Source organism: Mustela erminea, chromosome 10, assembly GCF_009829155.1.
Source record: "Mustela erminea isolate mMusErm1 chromosome 10, mMusErm1.Pri, whole genome shotgun sequence".
Lineage (NCBI taxonomy): Eukaryota > Metazoa > Chordata > Mammalia > Carnivora > Mustelidae > Mustela > Mustela erminea.
Genome location: NC_045623.1, coordinates 67,180,251 through 67,199,241, shown reverse-complemented (window position 1 = coordinate 67,199,241; position 18,991 = coordinate 67,180,251). Strand labels below are relative to the sequence as shown.

General features: G+C 46.5%; 2 protein-coding genes across 16 annotated transcripts in view; one reads left to right on the top strand and one right to left on the bottom strand.

Moving 5' to 3' along the window:
* Positions 1-15,271, top strand: part of CPT2 (carnitine palmitoyltransferase 2) — a 31,053-nt gene extending 15,782 nt beyond the window's left edge. Inside the window, exons 4-9 of one of the 9 annotated variants that reach the window (XR_004289850.1) lie at positions 181-1,485; positions 2,664-2,856; positions 3,306-3,367; positions 4,012-4,358; positions 10,951-11,081; positions 11,846-12,588. Coding sequence is in view for 5 of the 9 variants with exons in the window: in XM_032361400.1 (XP_032217291.1) it covers positions 181-1,485; positions 2,664-2,856; positions 14,399-14,675 (1,775 nt within the window). In the remaining 4 variants the exon portion in view is untranslated. The other 8 variants (XR_004289851.1, XR_004289849.1, XR_004289852.1 and 5 more) reach the window with 8 other exon arrangements.
* Positions 10,247-18,774, bottom strand: CZIB (CXXC motif containing zinc binding protein). 7 transcript variants are annotated; one of them, XR_004289857.1, is made up of 9 exons: positions 18,610-18,774; positions 18,319-18,402; positions 16,535-16,591; positions 16,097-16,178; positions 15,861-15,892; positions 14,322-14,399; positions 13,641-13,706; positions 12,604-12,753; positions 10,247-10,504 (listed from the first exon to the last, which is right to left on the bottom strand). XR_004289857.1 is itself a non-coding variant. In XM_032361401.1 (8 exons), exons 1-8 carry the CDS (start codon positions 18,613-18,615, stop codon positions 12,676-12,678), a joined length of 483 nt encoding a protein of 160 aa, XP_032217292.1. In that variant the 5' UTR covers positions 18,616-18,774; the 3' UTR covers positions 11,282-12,675. The 7 variants fall into 7 exon arrangements, 3 of the variants coding, with proteins under 3 accessions (XP_032217292.1, XP_032217294.1, XP_032217293.1); XR_004289854.1 differs by having other exon boundaries at positions 10,271-10,504; positions 11,453-12,753; XR_004289856.1 differs by having other exon boundaries at positions 10,271-10,504; positions 12,469-12,753.
* Between the last annotated feature and the right edge of the window lie 217 nt (positions 18,775-18,991).

Here is an 18,991-nt window from a genome sequence, read left to right as displayed (position 1 = left end):
TGGACCCATTTATATGTCATGAATTACTGCAGATCAAAAAAATAATTAGGAAGTTTCACCCTCTGAGATTGAGGTTTTTCTGCATCTGCTTGATTATTTTTCTTTTCTCAAATTTTATTTTTAGGGACTGTGTTAACTTCTTATGATGTTCTCTTTTTACTTTTTTTTTTTATCTTTTAGACCCCTGGTTTGATATGTACCTAACTGCTCGAGACTCTATCGTCTTGAACTTCAATCCATTCGTGGCATTCAACCCTGACCCAAAGTCTGAGTATAATGACCAGCTCACCAGGGCCACGAACATGACTATTTCTGCCGTCCGGTTTCTGAAGACTCTGCGGGCTGGTCTTTTGGAGCCAGAGGTTTTCCATTTGAACCCTGCCAAAAGTGACACTGATACCTTCAAGAGACTCATACGCTTTGTGCCTTCCTCCCTGTCCTGGTATGGGGCCTACCTGGTTAATGCATATCCCCTGGATATGTCCCAGTATTTTCGGCTTTTCAATTCAACTCGTTTACCCAGACGCACTCGGGATGTACTTGTCACTGATGAGAAGGCCAGGCACCTCCTGGTCCTAAGAAAAGGACATTTCTATGTTTTTGATGTCCTGGATCACGATGGAAACATCGTGAGTGCCTCGGAAATCCAGGCTCACCTGAAGTACATTCTCTCAGACAACAGCCCGGCCCCCGAGTTTCCGCTGGCGTATCTGACCACTGAGAACCGAGACGTGTGGGCAGAGCTCAGGCAGAAGCTGGTGAGTGAGGGCAATGAGGAGACGCTGAGGAAAGTGGACTCCGCTGTGTTCTGTCTCTGCCTGGATGACTTCCCCATCGAGGGCCTTGTCCACTTGTCTCACAGCATGCTACACGGCGATGGCACCAACCGCTGGTATGATAAGTCCTTTAACCTCATTATAGCCAAGGATGGCACTGCCGCCTTGCACTTCGAGCATGCTTGGGGCGACGGGGTGGCAGTGCTGAGGTTTTTGAACGAAGTGTTTAAAGACAGCACTCAGGCCCCTGCCATCAGCCCACAGAATCAGCCGGCCCGCACTGACTCCTCTGCGGCCGTGCAGAAACTTACCTTCAAGTTGAGTGATGCCCTCAAGACTGGCATCAGCACTGCGAAGGAGAGGTTTGATGCCATTGTGAAGACCCTCACCATTGACTTCATCCAGTTTCACAGAGGGGGCAAGGAGTTCTTAAAGAAGCAGAGGCTGAGTCCTGACTCGGTAGCCCAGCTGGCCTTCCAGATGGCCTTCCTGCGGCAGTATGGGCAGACCGTGGCCACCTATGAGTCCTGCAGCACCGCAGCCTTCAAGCACGGCCGCACCGAGACCATTAGGCCAGCCTCCATCTTCACGAAGAGGTGTTCCGAGGCCTTTGTCAGGGAGCCCTCCCAACACAGCGTTGGCGAGCTTCAGCAGATGATGGCTGAGTGCTCCAAGTATCATGGCCAGCTGACCAGAGAAGCCGCCATGGGTGAGCTGGGGGTGGGGAGACTGCCCTTGGGTCACGTTGCCCTCTGCTCTGGGGTAGGCCTCAGTAAGATCCTCCTCTGTGTCTGATTTCCACCACTTCACCAGTTCAGTCCGTCTGCCAACCCCCAGATGGTGATTATTCTCTGCCCTAGCAGTCTGAATGGCCAGATTAGCCATTAGGGATTAGAATGTTCTTTACTTCTACACAGGGATAGAGAAATGGATCTTTTTTTTTTTTTTAAAGATTTTATTTATTTATTTGACAGACAGAGATCACAAGTAGGCAGAGAGGCAAGCAGAGAGAGAGGAGGAAGCAGGCCCCCTGCTGAGCAGAAAGCCCGATGCGGGGCTTGATCCCAGGACCCTGGGATCATGACCTGAGCCGAAGGCAGAGGCTTTAACCCACTGAGCCACCCAGGCGCCCCGAGAAATGGATCTTAATTTATCCTCATTTAAAGTCACCTTTCAGCTGTGACACACGATTCTCTTTCTGTTGTTTGTTGGTCATCTGACTTGCTTTTGACAGGTCAGGGTTTTGAGGCCTGCAGCCCCTCTTACTTTGCCTCACTTGGCGTGTGTTGGCTTCCTAGAAAGAAGCCATTTCAAAAGCTCTTCCCAAATCCAAGTGTCATCCTTCCTTTGCCTCTCTGTGGTAAAATTTGAGACCTGGAAAGGACCTGGAAGGTCACACAATTCCGTCTTTTCCTGCAGCCAAAAGTCCTGGAAGGAAAAGAGATCTCTGTGACATTCTGGTCGGTAGGTAGCTCGGGCCATGGGCTCCACATTATCCAACACATGAGCAGTAAAGCTGAGATTAGAAGAGATTAGAAACCTCAAAACCCTTTCCATTTTGTTCCAGCAACTCAATCTTGTCTTTTACACTAGTCTTAGACTTTGGATTTTATTTTAGTTTTTGAATCCATAGCTCTCTTGTTTTTTTTTTTTTTTTTTGACTGACTAAACTGATTCAGTTTCAGAATTTTAAAAAATCATACTTTAATTTTAGGCTCAGCTGCAGAGGTTAGTGAGTTGGATGTGTGCATATGTAAGCAGACAGAGCCTTCTTCTACTCTCAAAGATGCTATGAAGGGGACTCCGACAACAGGCAGGGGGTTTTACTAGGATCCCTTTCCATCCTGGGATTCTGAGACTCTGGTTTTCTATATTTGTCTCTGACAGGCCAGGGCTTTGACCGACACTTATTTGCTCTGCGGTACCTGGCAGCAGCCAAGGGGACTGCTCTGCCTGAGCTCTACCTGGACCCGGCATATGGGCAGATAAACCACAACATCCTGTCCACGAGCACCCTGAGCAGCCCAGCAGTGAACGTCGGTGGCTTTGCCCCTGTGGTCCCTGATGGCTTTGGCATTGGGTATGCTGTTCATGACAACTGGATAGGCTGCAACGTGTCCTCCTACCCAGGCCGCAATGCCCGGGAGTTTCTCCAATGTGTAGAGAAGGCCTTAGAAGACATATTTGATGTCATAGATGGCAAATGCATCAAAACTTAGCATCTGGATGGGTGAAAAGCCTTCATCGCTTCATTGACATAAAAATTGGGGCCTAAAGGTGCTATTCTGTATATGAAGGAAACTAACCATGAGGTGCCTAGGCAGCCAGTGCTGTAAGGCTTGAGCTTTAAAATGCAGTTTTAAAGCTAAACATGTAATTGCCAAGTGGTAGATCATAACTAAAGAGAATGGGAGATTTCAATTTTAAGGGCATTTGATCAGGAGGTGGGATTTGGAAGGATAACTTAGGTGTATCTATTGTTGAAACAGAAATAAAAATTAATTGTTGCTTGGCAATGGTTCCTTTTAGTTGCTGTTGCTGTCCAGCCTACTTTCCTAATCCCCACAAAGAACTTTCTAACATTAAGTTCGGTAAGTTCAGGTAACACTAAGTTCCCACTGGCTCCTGGCTTTTTGGGTGAGGTGGGAAGTGCTGTTTCATCCTCGCTATTAACTTCTCTCTCTCCTGGGACATCCTTTGTAAAAATCCTCTTCATTTTTCTGGAAAGTGCTGGTGCTTGATTCTGATAGTCCTGCAGTAGTAAAAGGTATTCCTATGGATTTGGGGAGTACTATTTGACTATCCAGCCAAATGAAGATTTATAATTGGTGTGCATTTAATCAGTTGAATCTTTCCTGCCATCTATGGCCTAATGTACACATGACCACTCTACATTGCGGACTTGAAATCTCTGGTTTTGAGTGAACACAGAATTTTTGTTAACAGTCTGTTGTTGAACACTGCTATAACATGAAAGGAAGGGTGTTTGGTTCTGTTCAGTCTTGGGTTTTGAAAAGGAATGGTTTTTGTTTGTGTTTAATTTTAGCTGTGTTTATGGTGGATCGCCCAGGGGCTTACTGGACATCGGGATTTGAATTCTCATATGAGCCAGTCACAAAGCACTTGCAGTGTATTATCTCAGTTCCCCTTACAGTTCACATAAACCCACCTGCACGTCTTCTAAGTTGCCTCCACCTGTCCTTCACTCAGTAGTCATTTAGTGACTACCCAACAGGTACCAGGTTCCCTGTATTCCATGGTTTAATCCGAGCGGAACATCTGATAGCTGCCAGTGCACGTGAACATCACGTTGTTCTCATCTGTGAAGCACGATCAAGAAAACCTGATCAAGAAACCTGAACCAGATGTTGGTTGCGCATGCGCGCGTTCGTCACCCGGAAGCACTAGCCGGGGCCCCGCCCCGCCGCCTGTATAGCTGCCCTGGTGCTGCGCTTCTTGCACTCCCACTCTTAGCTCCTACTAGTGCCTACCTTATGCTCTCAGCTGCAGAACGACACTGTGGGGTTTGTCCACCTGTGCAGACTCAGGAAATGGTTGACAAGGCGACAGGCAAGTCCAAAGGTAAGTTTAAAACCTATGCTATTTGTGGGGCCATTTGCAGGGTGGGTGAGTCAGATGCCTCCTATTCTCTGGCTGAGGCTGACGGCGTCGTGTAAAAGAGTTTCTGACAGAAGAGGATCTTAAGTGTGTAATATTTGTCATAAATAGTGACCCTTCCCTCCAAAAACTGGTATCCTGGTTCTACCATGTCCTCCCTACACGACCAAAGGCAAGTTATTCCGCCTCTCTGGTGTGTGTTGCTCCTTGTGATTGAGGACAGTTCCTATAGCATGGAGATGTAATGAGGGCTAGCTCTAGTGATGCAGGGAAAGCACCTGGCAAGTAGTTGAGGCTCAGTTTGTGTTCCCTTGCTGCTCTGTGTTGTCTGTGCTGCTGTTGCTCTATTGCTTATCGAAGTAGTATGAGCTTTTATTATTTTTTTAAAGATTGTATTTATTTGAGAGAGAGAGAGAGAGCATGAGAGGAGAGAGGTCAGAGGGAGAAGCAGACTCCCTGCCAATCAGGGAGTCTGATGCGGGACTTGATCCTGTAACTCCAGGATCATGACCTGAGCCAAAGGCAGTTGCTTAACCAGCTGAGACACCCAGGAACCTAGTATGAGTTTTTAAAACCAAAACCTTGATTGGAACTTGCAGGGCTGAAATGTCATATTTCATGCATCTGTTCAGGGTGAATGTACCCTTCGGCAGTACACCTTGAGTACATGCAGTTCTTTAAAGGAATCTCTTCTATGGTCTGTCTCCTTGTTCAGCATTCCTACTTAAAACTTACCCCGCCCTTCCTCCTGGTCTTGGATTCGTGCTGTGAAGGCTTCTATAGTGGTACCTGGGATGGCAGAAACCCTTAAGTCTCAACCCGGTTGGCGCTCATACACGTCTTGCACATTTGTAAAGTATTCAGCTGATTTGATCCCCTCATCTCTGGAATGGACAGAAGTTACTGTCTCCAGTTTACGTATAGAAGATGGATAGTTGGGGAATGTAAGGTCATTTGATAAGTGGTAGGCTCAGGACAGGCTCTTTTGATTCATTGTCCAGGGCTCTTTCTATTATGTTTCTGTTCATCTAAGCTTCCAGTAATTATCTTAAACTAGTTGGCCTCCCAACTCAGGAGAATGAACTTTATTAAACACATCTGTGCTCCTCCTGACCCTAAAGCCGTTCCCATGTGGAGTTTCCCATGTGAGGAGTGGGCTTTGGGAAATCAGCAAGTTTTGTCCAGGTGGCTTTCTCTCTTCATGACTCCAGAACAAGTGTGGCACAAATTCAGATTCACAGCCATACCAGCCTCTCTAGAGATTATCTTCTTCTCATTGAGATTCATTCGCCCAGAAGCCCCAAAGCGAGTTTTGCAGATACCATGTAGCTTTTGTTTTTTTAAACAGCTTTATTGAGATATATTTCACATATTATATATTCCACTTATTTAAATGTATCATTCAGTCATCTTAGCATATCCACAGTTGTGCAACGATCACTACACTACAATGAATTTTAGAACATTTTCATCCCCAAAAGAAACTCTGTACCCATTAGCAGTCATTCCCCTTTTCCCTCAAATCCCTGTCCCGCAACCAAACACTAAAAATACGAATCTACTTTTTGTCCCTATAGTAATTTTCTTATCTTGGACATTCCGCATAAGTGGAATTATACTATATATGTAAGGCCTTTTGTGACTGACTTCTTTCACTTAGCATAATGTTTACAAGGTTTATCCATGCTCTATTATTTATCAGTACTTATTTTCTTTTTATTGCTGAATACTATTTCAGAATGTGGGTATATCACATTCATTCACCAGTTGATGGTCATTTGGGTTGTCTACCTTTGGCTATTATGAATAATTCTGTGAATACTAGTGTATAAGTTTTTGTGTGAACATGTTTTCATTTCTTTTGGGTATAGACTTAGGAGTGGAATTGCTAAGTCATGTAGTAGCTCTCTTTCGTCATTAAAGGAACTGCTAGGGTGTTTTCCACAGTAGCTGAACCATTTTACATTCCCACCAGCAGAATATGAAGGTTTTGGCTTTTCCCATGTTCACCAGCACTTACATCCATCTATTTTTTTTTTTTTTAAAGATTTTATTTATTTATTTGACAGAGATCACAAGTAGGCAGAGAGGCAGGCAGAGAAAGAGAGAGAGCAGGAAGCAGGCTCCCCGCTGAGCAGAGAGCCTGATGTGGGGCCTGATCCCAGGACCCAGGATCACGATCCAAACCGAAGGCAGAGGCTTTAACCCACTGAGCCACCCAGGCACCCCTCCATCTATCTTTTTTGCCATATAGCTACTCTGGTGGGTGTGAAGTGGTACCTCAGTGTGGTTTCTAATAGCTTATGTTTTAAGTTAGACCACATCAAGCATGCTTTCCAGATTACCTTTCCAGTTATCTTCATGTGACACAATGACAGAATGGGAGCCAGGATTTGAGGAGGTAGACACGAGATAGGTGGTAGATGGAGAAAGGAAGGTTATGGTGTTGCAGGGTCATCCTGCCCTCCATCCTCCTCCTCCTAGCTTGGACTTCTGTTTTAGGCATTAAGGAGCCTGACACAGGGTGGGTTATTGCTGGAGATCTGTCTTGTTCCCTCCTGGCACCCATACCTCTGAAGGTAATTTTGTAGCTCCTCCTATCAAGAGATGGAGTCTATTTATTCACTCCTCACTGGCCTTCCTGCCTCCAGATCCCACTCATTCCCTCCAGTCCAATCTCCCTCCTCACTGTAGCCAGTGATTTTTCTCATGTTCAAGCCTGATCATATCCCTGCGTAAAATTCTAAGATGGTTTTTCATTACATTGGAAAGAAGTTCACGCCCCTTAATGGAACAGTTGAGTCTTGGATGGAGCTGACCAAGTTCATGTTTTCAGCCTCAGCTCTTTTAAAGGCTTACACTCCCTCAGGGATGCCATTGCCTCTGCTTGGAACACAACTTCCTTCCCGCCCTTCTGATCATCTGCTCAACTTTCAGGTTTCAGCTAGATTTCACTTCCTCTAGGAAACCTTCCTTCACCCCATCCTTGGAGACTGAGTATGCCTAAAGCTTTTTGGCTGTCTCACCTTTCCCACAGTATTTTGCAGTTTCTGCAGCTTTCTCCACTGTTAGACTGTGGGCGACCAGAGGGGCCCCAGGGCTTGTTAAATATTTGGGAACTGACTATCCCTCTGAAGCCCGGTACTGTGATTGATTGTCGCAGCAAGCATCTCGAGGGCTGAAGGCCATATCCTGTATCCCCACGTTCAACACAGTGCATGGCATGGCACATGAACTGTGTAGTACGTGGAACAGCAGGATGGTGACTGTTGCTGTAGTTAGAGGTTTTGGAGCTGGGCAGAGTGAGCAAGCAACAGTGCTTCCAGTTAAATATGTAGAATGTACAGAAGCAGCCTCTCCACACCACTGCTGGCTGAGCAGGAAGAGCAGCAGCAGCCTGGTGAGTGCCCAGGTTGTCCAGAGGAGCTAGCGCATTGAATTGATTGCAAATTCATTTCCCTCTCTAGTCATTGTTAAAACATATTTCAAAAGGGAGAAAGAAGTTTCCAGTTACCCTCTGACAGTTCCACTGTACTTGTAGCAGTAGGGATTTTTTTTTTTTTTTTTTTTTTACAAATTAACATGTAATGTATTATTTGCTCCAGGCGTACAGGTCTGTGAATCATTAGTCTTACACAATTCACAGCATTCACCATAGCACATACCCTCCCCAGTGTCCATAACCAAGCCAACCTATCCCTCCCTGTCCCCTGCCCCCCAGCAACCCTCAGTTTGTTTCCTGAGATTAAAAGTCTCTTATGCTTTGTCTCCCTCCCCTGTCCCATCCCATTTCAAGCAGTAGCGATTCTTAACTGAAGGTTGTGGAATTCCTTGGATTGTCTAGCACAGTAATTCCTGCCTGGATGTATCAAAACCAGAATTCTGATGTGATAAATCTGGTCTTGTGTAAGTTACCTGTGAGGCCTGAATCCTCACAATCTTTTTCTTCTTGAATATCTCCAGGGATTAGGAGCTCCCCATCTATAATGTATCACATTCCGATTTTGGACAAACATTAGGAGAGTCTCTCTTGTATTGTGGTGAAATCTATCTTCCTGAAACTCTACACTTGGTGCTTGTTTGCCCCTATGGAGTGTCGCTGTCTTTGCTCTTGCCCAGATGGGACTCCTTCAGCTCTGTAAAAACTGACCATGTCTGCTGCGCACACACCCTCCCCGCCCCCGCCACCTCTTGCTTTCTTTTGGATAAACCTCTCCTGTTCTCTTGCTGTACCCCACAGGAACCATCTCCAGGCCTAGTGAGTTTTGTTTATAATTGCACTGAAATGGAGAGCACCAAATGAAATAGCCCCACAGCATGGACTGACCAATGGTTGGGGGCACTGCTCTCACCCCCCGTCTTGCCATTATTTCTTTTGATCTAGCCTGTGACCACTTTTAATTCAGTCAGTTTGCATTTGGCATAGGTTGAGTTTATGGATTAACCCAAAGCCCCCACGTCTTTCTCACTTAATCCATGTCTGCTGTAAATCTAAGTAATTGGCTTTTATAATCAAGCCTGGCATTTGTCCTGGCTCATGAGATTGTATCTTTTGGTTCCAAACCAATTCTAAGTAGGAAGCAGTAGGCTCAGAAGAGGGAGCTGTAACAGCCATACTTGGGGAATTAGGACATGGTTAGTTATTCACTGCTGTTTCCCAATTCAGGGAGCAGCAACATGTTTAGAGAACAGCACAGATGGTCTGCATTTCTAACCAAGTCATCACTGCTTCCATTCCCTCTGTATAATGCCCCTGACATTGTGCTGAACATGTTGCCTTCATTATCTCCTTTAGTCCCCACAGCAGACCAAAGCACACCCTGCTGTGAAATCAGGGTGTGCTCTGGTCATCTGGATACAGCATTCATTCGAGAATGCTTTTAAATTAAAGGAAATCTCAGATCTTAGCCCAGAGATTCTAATTCAGTAGGAATGAAGTAGAGACAGGAAATGTCTTTTTCAAAAGTTTTCCCAGTGATCCAGTGCACCTGTTTGGGATAACTGTTTTAGTTAGTGGGTTATAGTTGCTTGGCTCTTGAACAGGACAGCTTGGGTCTCATTCATCTTCTCCCTGTAGAGCCTATTGCAGCAGAGGCCCTCAGGGAAGATGGCGGAATCAAAGTTCAGATGCATAGTTAAGTGTCAGGAGTGTGGAAATGGTCCTTGTCGTGAGTCCCGAGCTTTCTGAAGGCCAGGCATGCAGCCTTCTCTGGGGCTCTGATGGCTAACCAGGGATAGGGCTTAGCCCAGGGTGACTTGGCTTACAAAGGAGTGGGGACAGCATTGTGAGATGATCAAGCTGCCTGGTCAGGCAGAGATCCTGGGTGCCTCTGCCCTTCCTGGGAAATAACGGAAATGACTGCTATACACGAGGGTGCAGCTTAATGTTACCCAACCTTCAACTTGTCATTCACCAAAAGCCAAGTTTAAAAAATTCTTTTGGATAAAGATGGCACCTTTTAAACAGCTGTGCAAGGATAGTGTTAGAAGGGCATACTGAGGACTCAGATGGTCTCATCTTCCACTTGTCCCTGCATCCAGCAGCTTTACCATCCACAATGTGGACAGGAGACCAGTCCTGGAGTGTGGGGCAGGGAACTAACTTTCCTGGTGATGTGGGGCAGGCCTCAGACATGCCACCACCATTTTGACTAATTCTTATTTAGTAACATAATGTCAGAGCTGAAATTGCCCTTATTTTAGATGGAGAAATTGGGGTCCTGAGAGGGACAGGACTTGCCCAGCGTTTACAGTGAGTCAGACACTGAGCCCAGCGTTCTTCTACCCCACCGTGCTGCTGCACCAAAGCACCCAAGATAACTAATGGCGGAATAGAATTTCATATGCAGAAACAGAGTCCCAGTATCTTTTACTGCTCATATTCAAACATTTGCCCCAGCACTGTTTATTGGGGAGTTAAAAATTTAACTGATCTGCAACAGCACCTTTCCTAAACCAGTTTTCACACATGCTGGGGTCTGTCTACTATCCCACTGGTCTGTCCCACTTGTCCATCACAAGGCCAGTATGGTGCTGGCTTCATTGCCACTGCTGTGTCACTACATCGTGGCATCCAGTAGAGGGCATCAGATTCAGAATCAACCTATGTTCTGTTAAAAAAAAAAGTTGAGATCTGAATAAGAACTTTATAAATACATTTGTTGAGAAGGATATACTACCAAGTCTTCCTATCCTCCAGTAATAGTATATAGGTCTCCATTTATTTAGGCTTTAACACCTTTCAGCAAAGTTTAATAATTTTCTCATATACTAGAGTCATGAACATTTTTGATAGATTTAACTCCCAGTTACTTTTGGAGGTATTTTTTATTACTATTATAAATAGTACTTTTTTTTCGATTTTTATTTTGCAGAATGTCATCGGTTTTATTTGATGGATGGATTTGATTTCTGTATGGATTTGATTTCTGTATATTGATCTTAAATCCAACACCTATTAATGCTTTTTTGTATTTTGTAAGTGGAAAATCACAATCCATGAAAATGAGTTTTCTTCCTTTTTGATACCTTCCCTTTACTTTTTTTGTTGTCTTAGGGCACTGGGTGGGACCTCAAGCGCAAGGAAGAGTAGTGGTGATCAGGGGTATCCTCAGCTCACCCTGACCCTGACTGGACTACTTCACACATTTCATTTGCTCTACATTTTCTATAAATCTACTTTGTGAGGTGAGGGTAGTTCCTTTCTATTCCCAGTCTGCTCAGAGTTTCTATAGTTCTGTTGTTTTTGTTGTTGAATGAGTATTAAATTTTAGTGAACACTTTTTCTGAACACTTGCATCTGCTGACATCATCTAATTTTTCTTCAATCCCTTAATGATTATTTGGGTTCTTCCACCTCCTGAAAAATGAGAAAATAATCTAAAATATAAAGGAAACCTTGAGATCCTTTTATTGTCTGTCATTGTGAGCTTCACACACATACTGGCTATTGCGTAAGAGACTAAAACCCAGAAAAGCTGCTTTCTCAGGCAGCTTCCACTTATTTGCTTTCAGGCTGGGCAGTGGACTGGACCCTGGGGGTGACAGACTGGACAGACCTGCTGGCGGACGGCGGGCCAAAGAAGTTCTACTCTGTCACATACTGGAAAGAGCAGGTCCAGGGGCCAGGAACATAGGGAACCTAGAGGAAATATGATGTAGATGCCAGACTGGAGAACGGACAAGGTTGGAATCACTTTACCACCAAATCTGAGGTAGTAGTGCTACTTTCTAGTGCCCCCCACAACCAGTCTGGAAGTGGGCATACTTTTTCCTAATGGGCCTCTCAAAAAATGAAGGTAATCATTTTTACTTCCAAAAGACTGACTCCAGCAACACTGGTGAAATAAGGTGTCTCACAACAGATTTTCCGAATGGTGGATTCACCAGTGTGAATGCTTGAGCATACCCTCACCATCTAACTGCACCGAACAACTCTCTCTACTCTGCAGGGGATCCTCAGCCCCAGGGAACCAGGCCTACGAGATTTACAGGGCCCTGACTCCTGTCTTCAGACCTCCACAGGGCTGTCCAGGGGCAGAACATGGAAGCGTGACCACAAAGGTGACAAACCAGGACAAGCAGCTTTAGGGAGCAAAGATGCTGACTTGGCAGAAGGAAGAACTTTCCTATTGATTCCCCTGGTGGGAGATGATTGCCCCATCACAGCAAATGGACAAAGACTTGATGACTGTCCAGCAGGAACTTCACAGAGCAGATTCATGCCAGTACTGGGCTGCTGCCTCTAAAGTCCCTGCTAGCCCTGGACTATGAAGTGACACCAGCTAGAAATGCCTGGGTTTGCTTGGGAGCCAAGGTGATCAATGTAGTGTTTTGGCTCAGGACCATGGGGCTCATGGCATCGTTCCACAGGCCTAGCTGCTCTTTGCACTGTTGGCTTTGACACCATAGGTCCGTTGGGTTAACCTACCTGCTCCCCAAGAGCTGGAGAGCCCTCAGAAGCTATGTGCTCCTGCATATTTTACAAATTGGATCCTCTACTGTGGGAATGTGCCAGGAAGCAACCAGAGACTTCCAACATGAAGTTCTTATTTGTGGCTGGCATTGCTGTTACCTGACTCTGCCTTCATGCACCAGTGCAGTATGAACAGGGGCTTTATTGGTGGGACTTGGGAAGCTGTGACAGAGCCCAGCATGCAGCGGTGAGGGCTTGGATAACTTCCAGGAAACAAGGGATGAGAGGACTCGCCTCAGTGGGCTCTGCTGCCTGGGGCACGTTGTCCCTTCTCAGTTCTTAGAGGCAAGTGTGCAGGAAGAAGGTTCAGCACTTCACAAACTGGTGGGTGACCTCGTAGATTCCCACAGATTCCTGAGCCTTTTCATCATAGTCAGTCCAATCCTGTGGGGAAAAAATGGCCCTGTCAGCCTCGTGAGATGGTTTAGGACAGTGGGGACTATGGCACTCTGGGACTTTAAAGGCCCAGTTCAGGCTCTTACTGAGACATTCATGAATACGTATGACCTAGAACAGAGCTAGAGGCATTCTGGGCAAGTTCACTTAACTTCTCAGAGCCGCAGTTCTGTCCTCTATTAAAAAAAGGGACAAAAACAGGTTGAATGTTGAAAGAAGCAAATGGGGAAACAGGTATAAATACTTAGCATCATGTCAGGCACATATAACAGCTCGGTAAATTCCAGTTGTTGTTGTTATCAGGTGCTATGCAAACTGAAGGAGGTTTCCGTCCTCCTTTTGAAGCCTGACCACAGGCTTATTTAAGGTAGTAACATGTTCAGTAATACAATTGATTTTCAGTATTCATGGTGGTTACATTCTACAAAATCACCACAAATTAGTAAATTAGTAAATTAGTAAATAGTAAATAGTAAATTAGTAAATAGTGAACCATTACCCCCAGGGGAAATACAGGGTTATGTTTTTGGAAGCCTCTGATCACATTTTCTTCAACCAATCAATATACAACTCTGTTTTGGGTAGGTTTCTGTTTAAAAACACCTTATATATAGTTGACTTATAGGCAACAGCACTAGAACTCATGCCTACACAAAGCTTATCTAACATGCATTTTCTCCATTAGGCATATCCAAGCCTTCTCACTTATGGAACACTAGATAACATTTTAGCACTATACTTGGGGCCATTTAAACACCAAAATCACCAACAAAAATAAGAAGGCAGAGTCAGCTTTCTGTTGATCTTTGTTCACCGAAAGGGTAGTTCCCACCAGGTTCCATACAGTGCCCCCACAAGGCCCCAAAGTCCTGTACCTTCTCCTGCAGATTAATATCACTGAAGACTGTCCCCGATTCCACACCCTCAGCAGCAAACCCAGCCTGGGGGTGACAGGAAGGCAGTGGTTAGTTACTCTGGGGGAAAGGGGGCAGAGGCCTGGCCAGGGAACTGGCTCTTTTCAAACCACCTTTGGGATGGGAGGACAGAGATGCAGTGTGAGCACCTGTTCTGGAATCATGTACTTCCCAGGCCTGGCAGCCTTCCCAGTACTACAGCAGTTCCTCTCAACTAGAGCCCTGGACCAGAGGCAGGAGGTGAAGGGTAAACCTTTCCACTACCCCTGAGCTCCCCAAAGACTTGGGGCACATCATTCCCCTCTCTGGACCTTAGTTTTGTTTAGGGATGAGAACGGGATCTGGAGTCAGACTGGGGTTCAAATAACTGTTCCCATGCTTACTGTCACCCTGCACAAGCTGCAAAATCTTTAAAAAAAGTTTTCACTTGTCCAAACAATAGGATGAGTAACTTCACAGGGTTACTGTGAGGATTTAAGGAAGTAATATGTAAACGTGACCAGCACAGTGCCCAATATACAGTAGGCACTTAATAAATAACAGTTACTACCCTTAGGAGAAGTCCTAGTCCACAGTCTCTGGATAAAGCAAAGTTCTATTATTACTTCCTGTATGAGCTCCCCACAGATAGCGGTTACACACCTGGGGCTGGAAATCAACTGGTTCAAGGCCTCGGCATTCAAACTCTACAATTGTCTTGAACTTCTCATTGTCTTCAGCCTAGAAAAGAAGTGTGTTGATGGCGCTTGGAAAGATCTCAGTGCTGCTGCCCTTCCTGCCAAAGGGGCCCTACAACCCGTTAGCCCAGAAGGGACTCGAGAGCAACTCCTCCTCTTCTGGAAGAGGCCTGCATTGGGTACTGCTCCTAATGAGACCCGCCTGGACAGAGCTGCTGCAGAAGAAAGACTGAGTACTAGAGTCGGCCTGCCTGGATATGATCTCAGACAGCTCTACCTCTCTTCCCAGCTAGGGCCCAAGATTGTCAGACTGGGCTGAGGTTCGCTGTGAAAATCTGAACTATGTGTAAAGTTCCTAGCTATAGTACCTGACACTGTGCTCAATAAATGGCAGATAAAGTTATCAAAATTAAAAAATGTGAACAAGAATGTTATACTATAAAGTTTCCAGATCTTCCCAATGGCCCGGACACTTACTACAGCCTTTGACTAAAACTCTGCCATATTGTGAGGCAGGAGGATGACTTAAATAAAAGCCTTTGAAAAGGGGTTTTCACGTGGAACAGGCACCTCTGAGGGGGCTGGTAGAACGAGGAAATTCAAGCCTCCCTGACCCATGGGCTCAGAGATACCAAGCACCACACCCACACATTCAATCTCATTCTGTCCTTCATTGTAAAATCATTTCCTACACACCAGTCATGTGCCCGGCACAAAGGAGGCACTCTCTGTCGGCCCTGGTTTGCTTTTTGTTTGCTGGTGTGTCTCATCTGCCATATATTATTTACTTGAAAGCAAGTCCTTGTGACTTCTCTAACTTCAGAACAAAGCTGAGAATTTGGCATAAATCAGACATGTTTCAAAAATACTAAGTAAGGGGGGCCCCCTGGGTGGCTCAGTTGGTTAAGTGTCTGACTTCAACTCAGGTCATGATCCTGGGGTCCTGGGACTGAGCGCCCAGTGGGGAGTCTGCTTCTCCTTCTCCCCTACCTTCCCCCTGCTCATGCTCTCTCATATAAATAAAATCTTAAAAAAAATACTAAGTAATGGGTGAATATAAGTAACTACTCTTTAAACAAAGAGACTTAAAAGCACACACTCCCTCTTTCCCCTTTGGACTAATTTGTTACACAGTAATGTAAAACTAACTAGCTAATGTCAATATCAAGGGTGCCAGAGAAGGCTCACAAGTCCCCCAGTATAGAAAGAGCAAGTGCTCCCAGAGATGGAACCTGAGTGGAAGGGTTGGGCCAGAGGTACCCTGAGCTCCCACAGCCCAGTGCTTATTAGAGAAGACACTGTAATAGCCTGATTATGAATCTTCTGCCTACCAGGCACTCAGCCAGTGTATGGTGACAGAGTGAGTGAATGAGTGAACAAGTGAGTATATGAATGAATATCCCACAGAAAGTCACTCTGGTACAGACAGAACTCTAGAACCCCAACCTCCTAGCTCCCAGCTTAGATTTAATCCCACCACCTGCCACCACAGCAGGAAACTTACATTGTAAGATCTGATGGTGCTGCTCAAAATCTCTGAAATGTAAAAGAGAAGACAAAGTTGACTTCAGTCCATATGCTGCCCCCATCCTGGTGCCCATATGTGGCTCTGGGGAAAAGAGTCGGCTGCCACAGCCTGGGCATCTCAGGCCTGGGTCTACCCACAGTAACATGAGCCTGCTTTGTATCAGGAAGATGTAGCCCCAGTTGGTACAACTCAGGATTTGTGACCTGACCTACCGATGGAGTTTTCCCTCGCACAAAGCTTGCACTTCTGGACCATGGAGGCGCTGCCACGACCTCCCTTCAGTGCCACACTGTCCTGGCAAGGGTAAACAGAATCTGTAGTCACACATTAATTAGACATGGATCCCGTCTACCACTTACTAGATAGGTGAAGAGATCAAAACCCAAACAGGGAATGCCATCAGCTACGACAAGAATCCTGAGGAGCTTCCTGAGATTGAGAGAGGGACTCCCCTTGATTTTGAACTCTGCCTCACATTCCGAAGAAGCCTGTTCTTCCCGGTGTTGACCATACTAATGGCTGCCCTTCCAAACCACAAAAAGCAGGGTCCAAAGACCTGAGAGATCAGGGCCACTGGTTCCTTCCCCAAATCCCTGAGGAGAGGCCTATATGTGTTTGTATGTGGGTATGGTGGTAGGGGGAGTAGTTACCATTAGCCGAATATACTGCCACTTCTCTGAAACCTCACCACAGTTGCCACATTTCATCTTGGGGGAGGAAAAAGAAAATTAGTAAAGTAGTTTAGCTCAGTCGGGCAGAAAGGGGAAAGACAAGAAAGTGTGACGTAGACAGGCTCAACCTATCTTCCCATCGACTACCGCACCTCATCCTTAGAACAGCCCCACCAAGGACATAACCAAAATTTCTCTTTGGGCAAAGAACAGGTCAGAGTTTCTCCTGCTGCTGCGCCCACCATCCTCTAAGAAGTACCGTCTGGCTGGAAATTCAAGGCTCCTGTAGTACCGAGATGGTCTCAACAACGCCAACCCCCACCCCTTCTTGAGTCTGGAACTTCCCTTGTGTTCTCACAGGCCTTGTAGGTTCCTAGTAAAAGTACTTATCACTGTTGTTACTCTATTTCACTGTCTTCTCCGCTAGACTCTGTGCTTTTTGAAGTGGAAGAACATCAACTTCTCAACTTCTCAACTAAACCGTTGAAACATCAACTTCTCAAATAAACTTCTCAAATAAACCGTACTTGAGCTTCAAAATATTTGGTAGTAAAGGTGGCGAGAAAGCTTCCTAAAAGGAATAGAGCTATTGCCAGGATCTGAATGATGCTGGGGTTCGGATGAGAAGGGAAACAGATGATGATCTGGAAGAGTTAAGGCCGTCTGTAGACGGAGCCACCAGAGTACCAAATTCACCAGTATGGGGTGGGGAGGGATGGAGGAAGCCACGATCAAAACTAAAGGGATTTCACAATAAATAAAGCCTGATCAACTAAAACAGAAGGTGAAATTCCCCTCCTTACTAAACAATCCCAAGACCCCTTCAAGTAGTCTCTCTATTACTGTTTTCAAAACAAAATATTTCACGGAGGAAAAATTACAAAAGATCTCCGAGATGTTAGTAATTAAGAACTAACCAATAGGGGCACCTGGGTGGCTCAGAGGGTTAAAGCCTCGGGTCATGGTCCCAGGGTCCTGGGATGGAGCCCCCCATGGGCTCTCTGCTCAGCAGGGAGCCTGCTTCCCCCTCTCTCTGCCTGCTGCTCTGCCTACTTGTGATCTCTGTCAAATAAATAAAATCTTTTTTTTTAATTTTTTTAAAGATTTATTTATTTATTTATTTGATAGAGAGCACAAGTAGGCAGAGAGGCAGGCAGAGAGGGGGGGGGAAGCAGGCCCCCCGCTGAGCAGAGATCCCGATGCGGGGCTCGATCCTAGGACCCTGAGATCATGACCTGAGCTGAAGGCAGAGGCTTAAACCGCTGAGCCACCCAGGCGCCCCCAAATAAATAAAATCTTAAAAAAAAAAAAAGAACTAACCAATACATTTAGAAAAGCGAACAAATTCTATTCAGGAAAATACCACTTGGCGGTTACACATGTCCGTTCTTTTTTTTTTTTTTTTAAAGATTTTATTTATTTATTTGACAGAGATCACAAGTACTGAGAGGCAGGCAGAGAGAGAGAGGGAAGCAGGCTCCCTGCTGAGCAGAGAGCCCGATGCGGGACTCGATCCCAGGACCCTGAGATCATGACCTGAGCCGAAGGCAGCGGCTTAACCCACTGAGCCACCCAGGCGCCCACACATGTCCGTTCTTAATGGTTTGAGACAAAGCGGCTCTCCGAGCCGCACTTCGGCACCGAAAAACTCTCTCTAGGCCCGGCCCCCTGGCGCCCCGCCCCCTTCCGGAACCTCGCAGTGCCTACCTCCCCTCCGTTGCCCCTCCCTTCTCCCGCCTAGGGTCCCGCCCCTCCAGTCGCACCTTCAGGTACCACCGGAAGTCCTCACCCAAGGGGCGGAGGTTGGTGACATTCTCCAGCGTGGCTTTGAGCTGTAGCGCAATTTTCTGTGGAGGGAGTGCCAGAGCAAGTGCATGAACCGCGCCTGCGCAGTCCTACCGAGCCCCGGCCCTGCCCCTCCTAGATTCGAGCTCTGCCTCCCCACTCCTCAGCGCGAGCCCACTTCTTTCAGTCCCTCCTGGCACGAACTCCCGCCTCCCAGGTCCTCACCACCTCCCCGTCCCTGCCCTGGCGGCACTTTGCCTGCGCCTCACCCCCATAGTGGCTCGGCTCGGCCCAGCCCCAACCGGGCTGGCGAAAGCTGCCGCCGCTACTTTCCGGCCGGTCGTAAACGTGGGCGACGCCGGCGCACGGGGTGCGGTCCTCCGGCGTGCGTACCTCCGGCGTGCGTCCGGCGGGGGAGAGGGCGGGGCGTTCACGCGCGGTGGTTAGCATCCCGGGCTTGTTTTTTTCTTTCGTTAAGTGGACCTGTGGAGGTCGCAATTAGTGGACGTCGCCGAAGCCTGCTTCCAGATCCTTGCGGAACGCCGATCTCGTGCCGGCACTATGCTAGTCTGTTTTTTTTCTTTCATTAAGTGGGCCTGTGGAGGTCGCAATTAGTAGGAGGTCACCGAAGCCTGCTTCCAGATCCTTGCT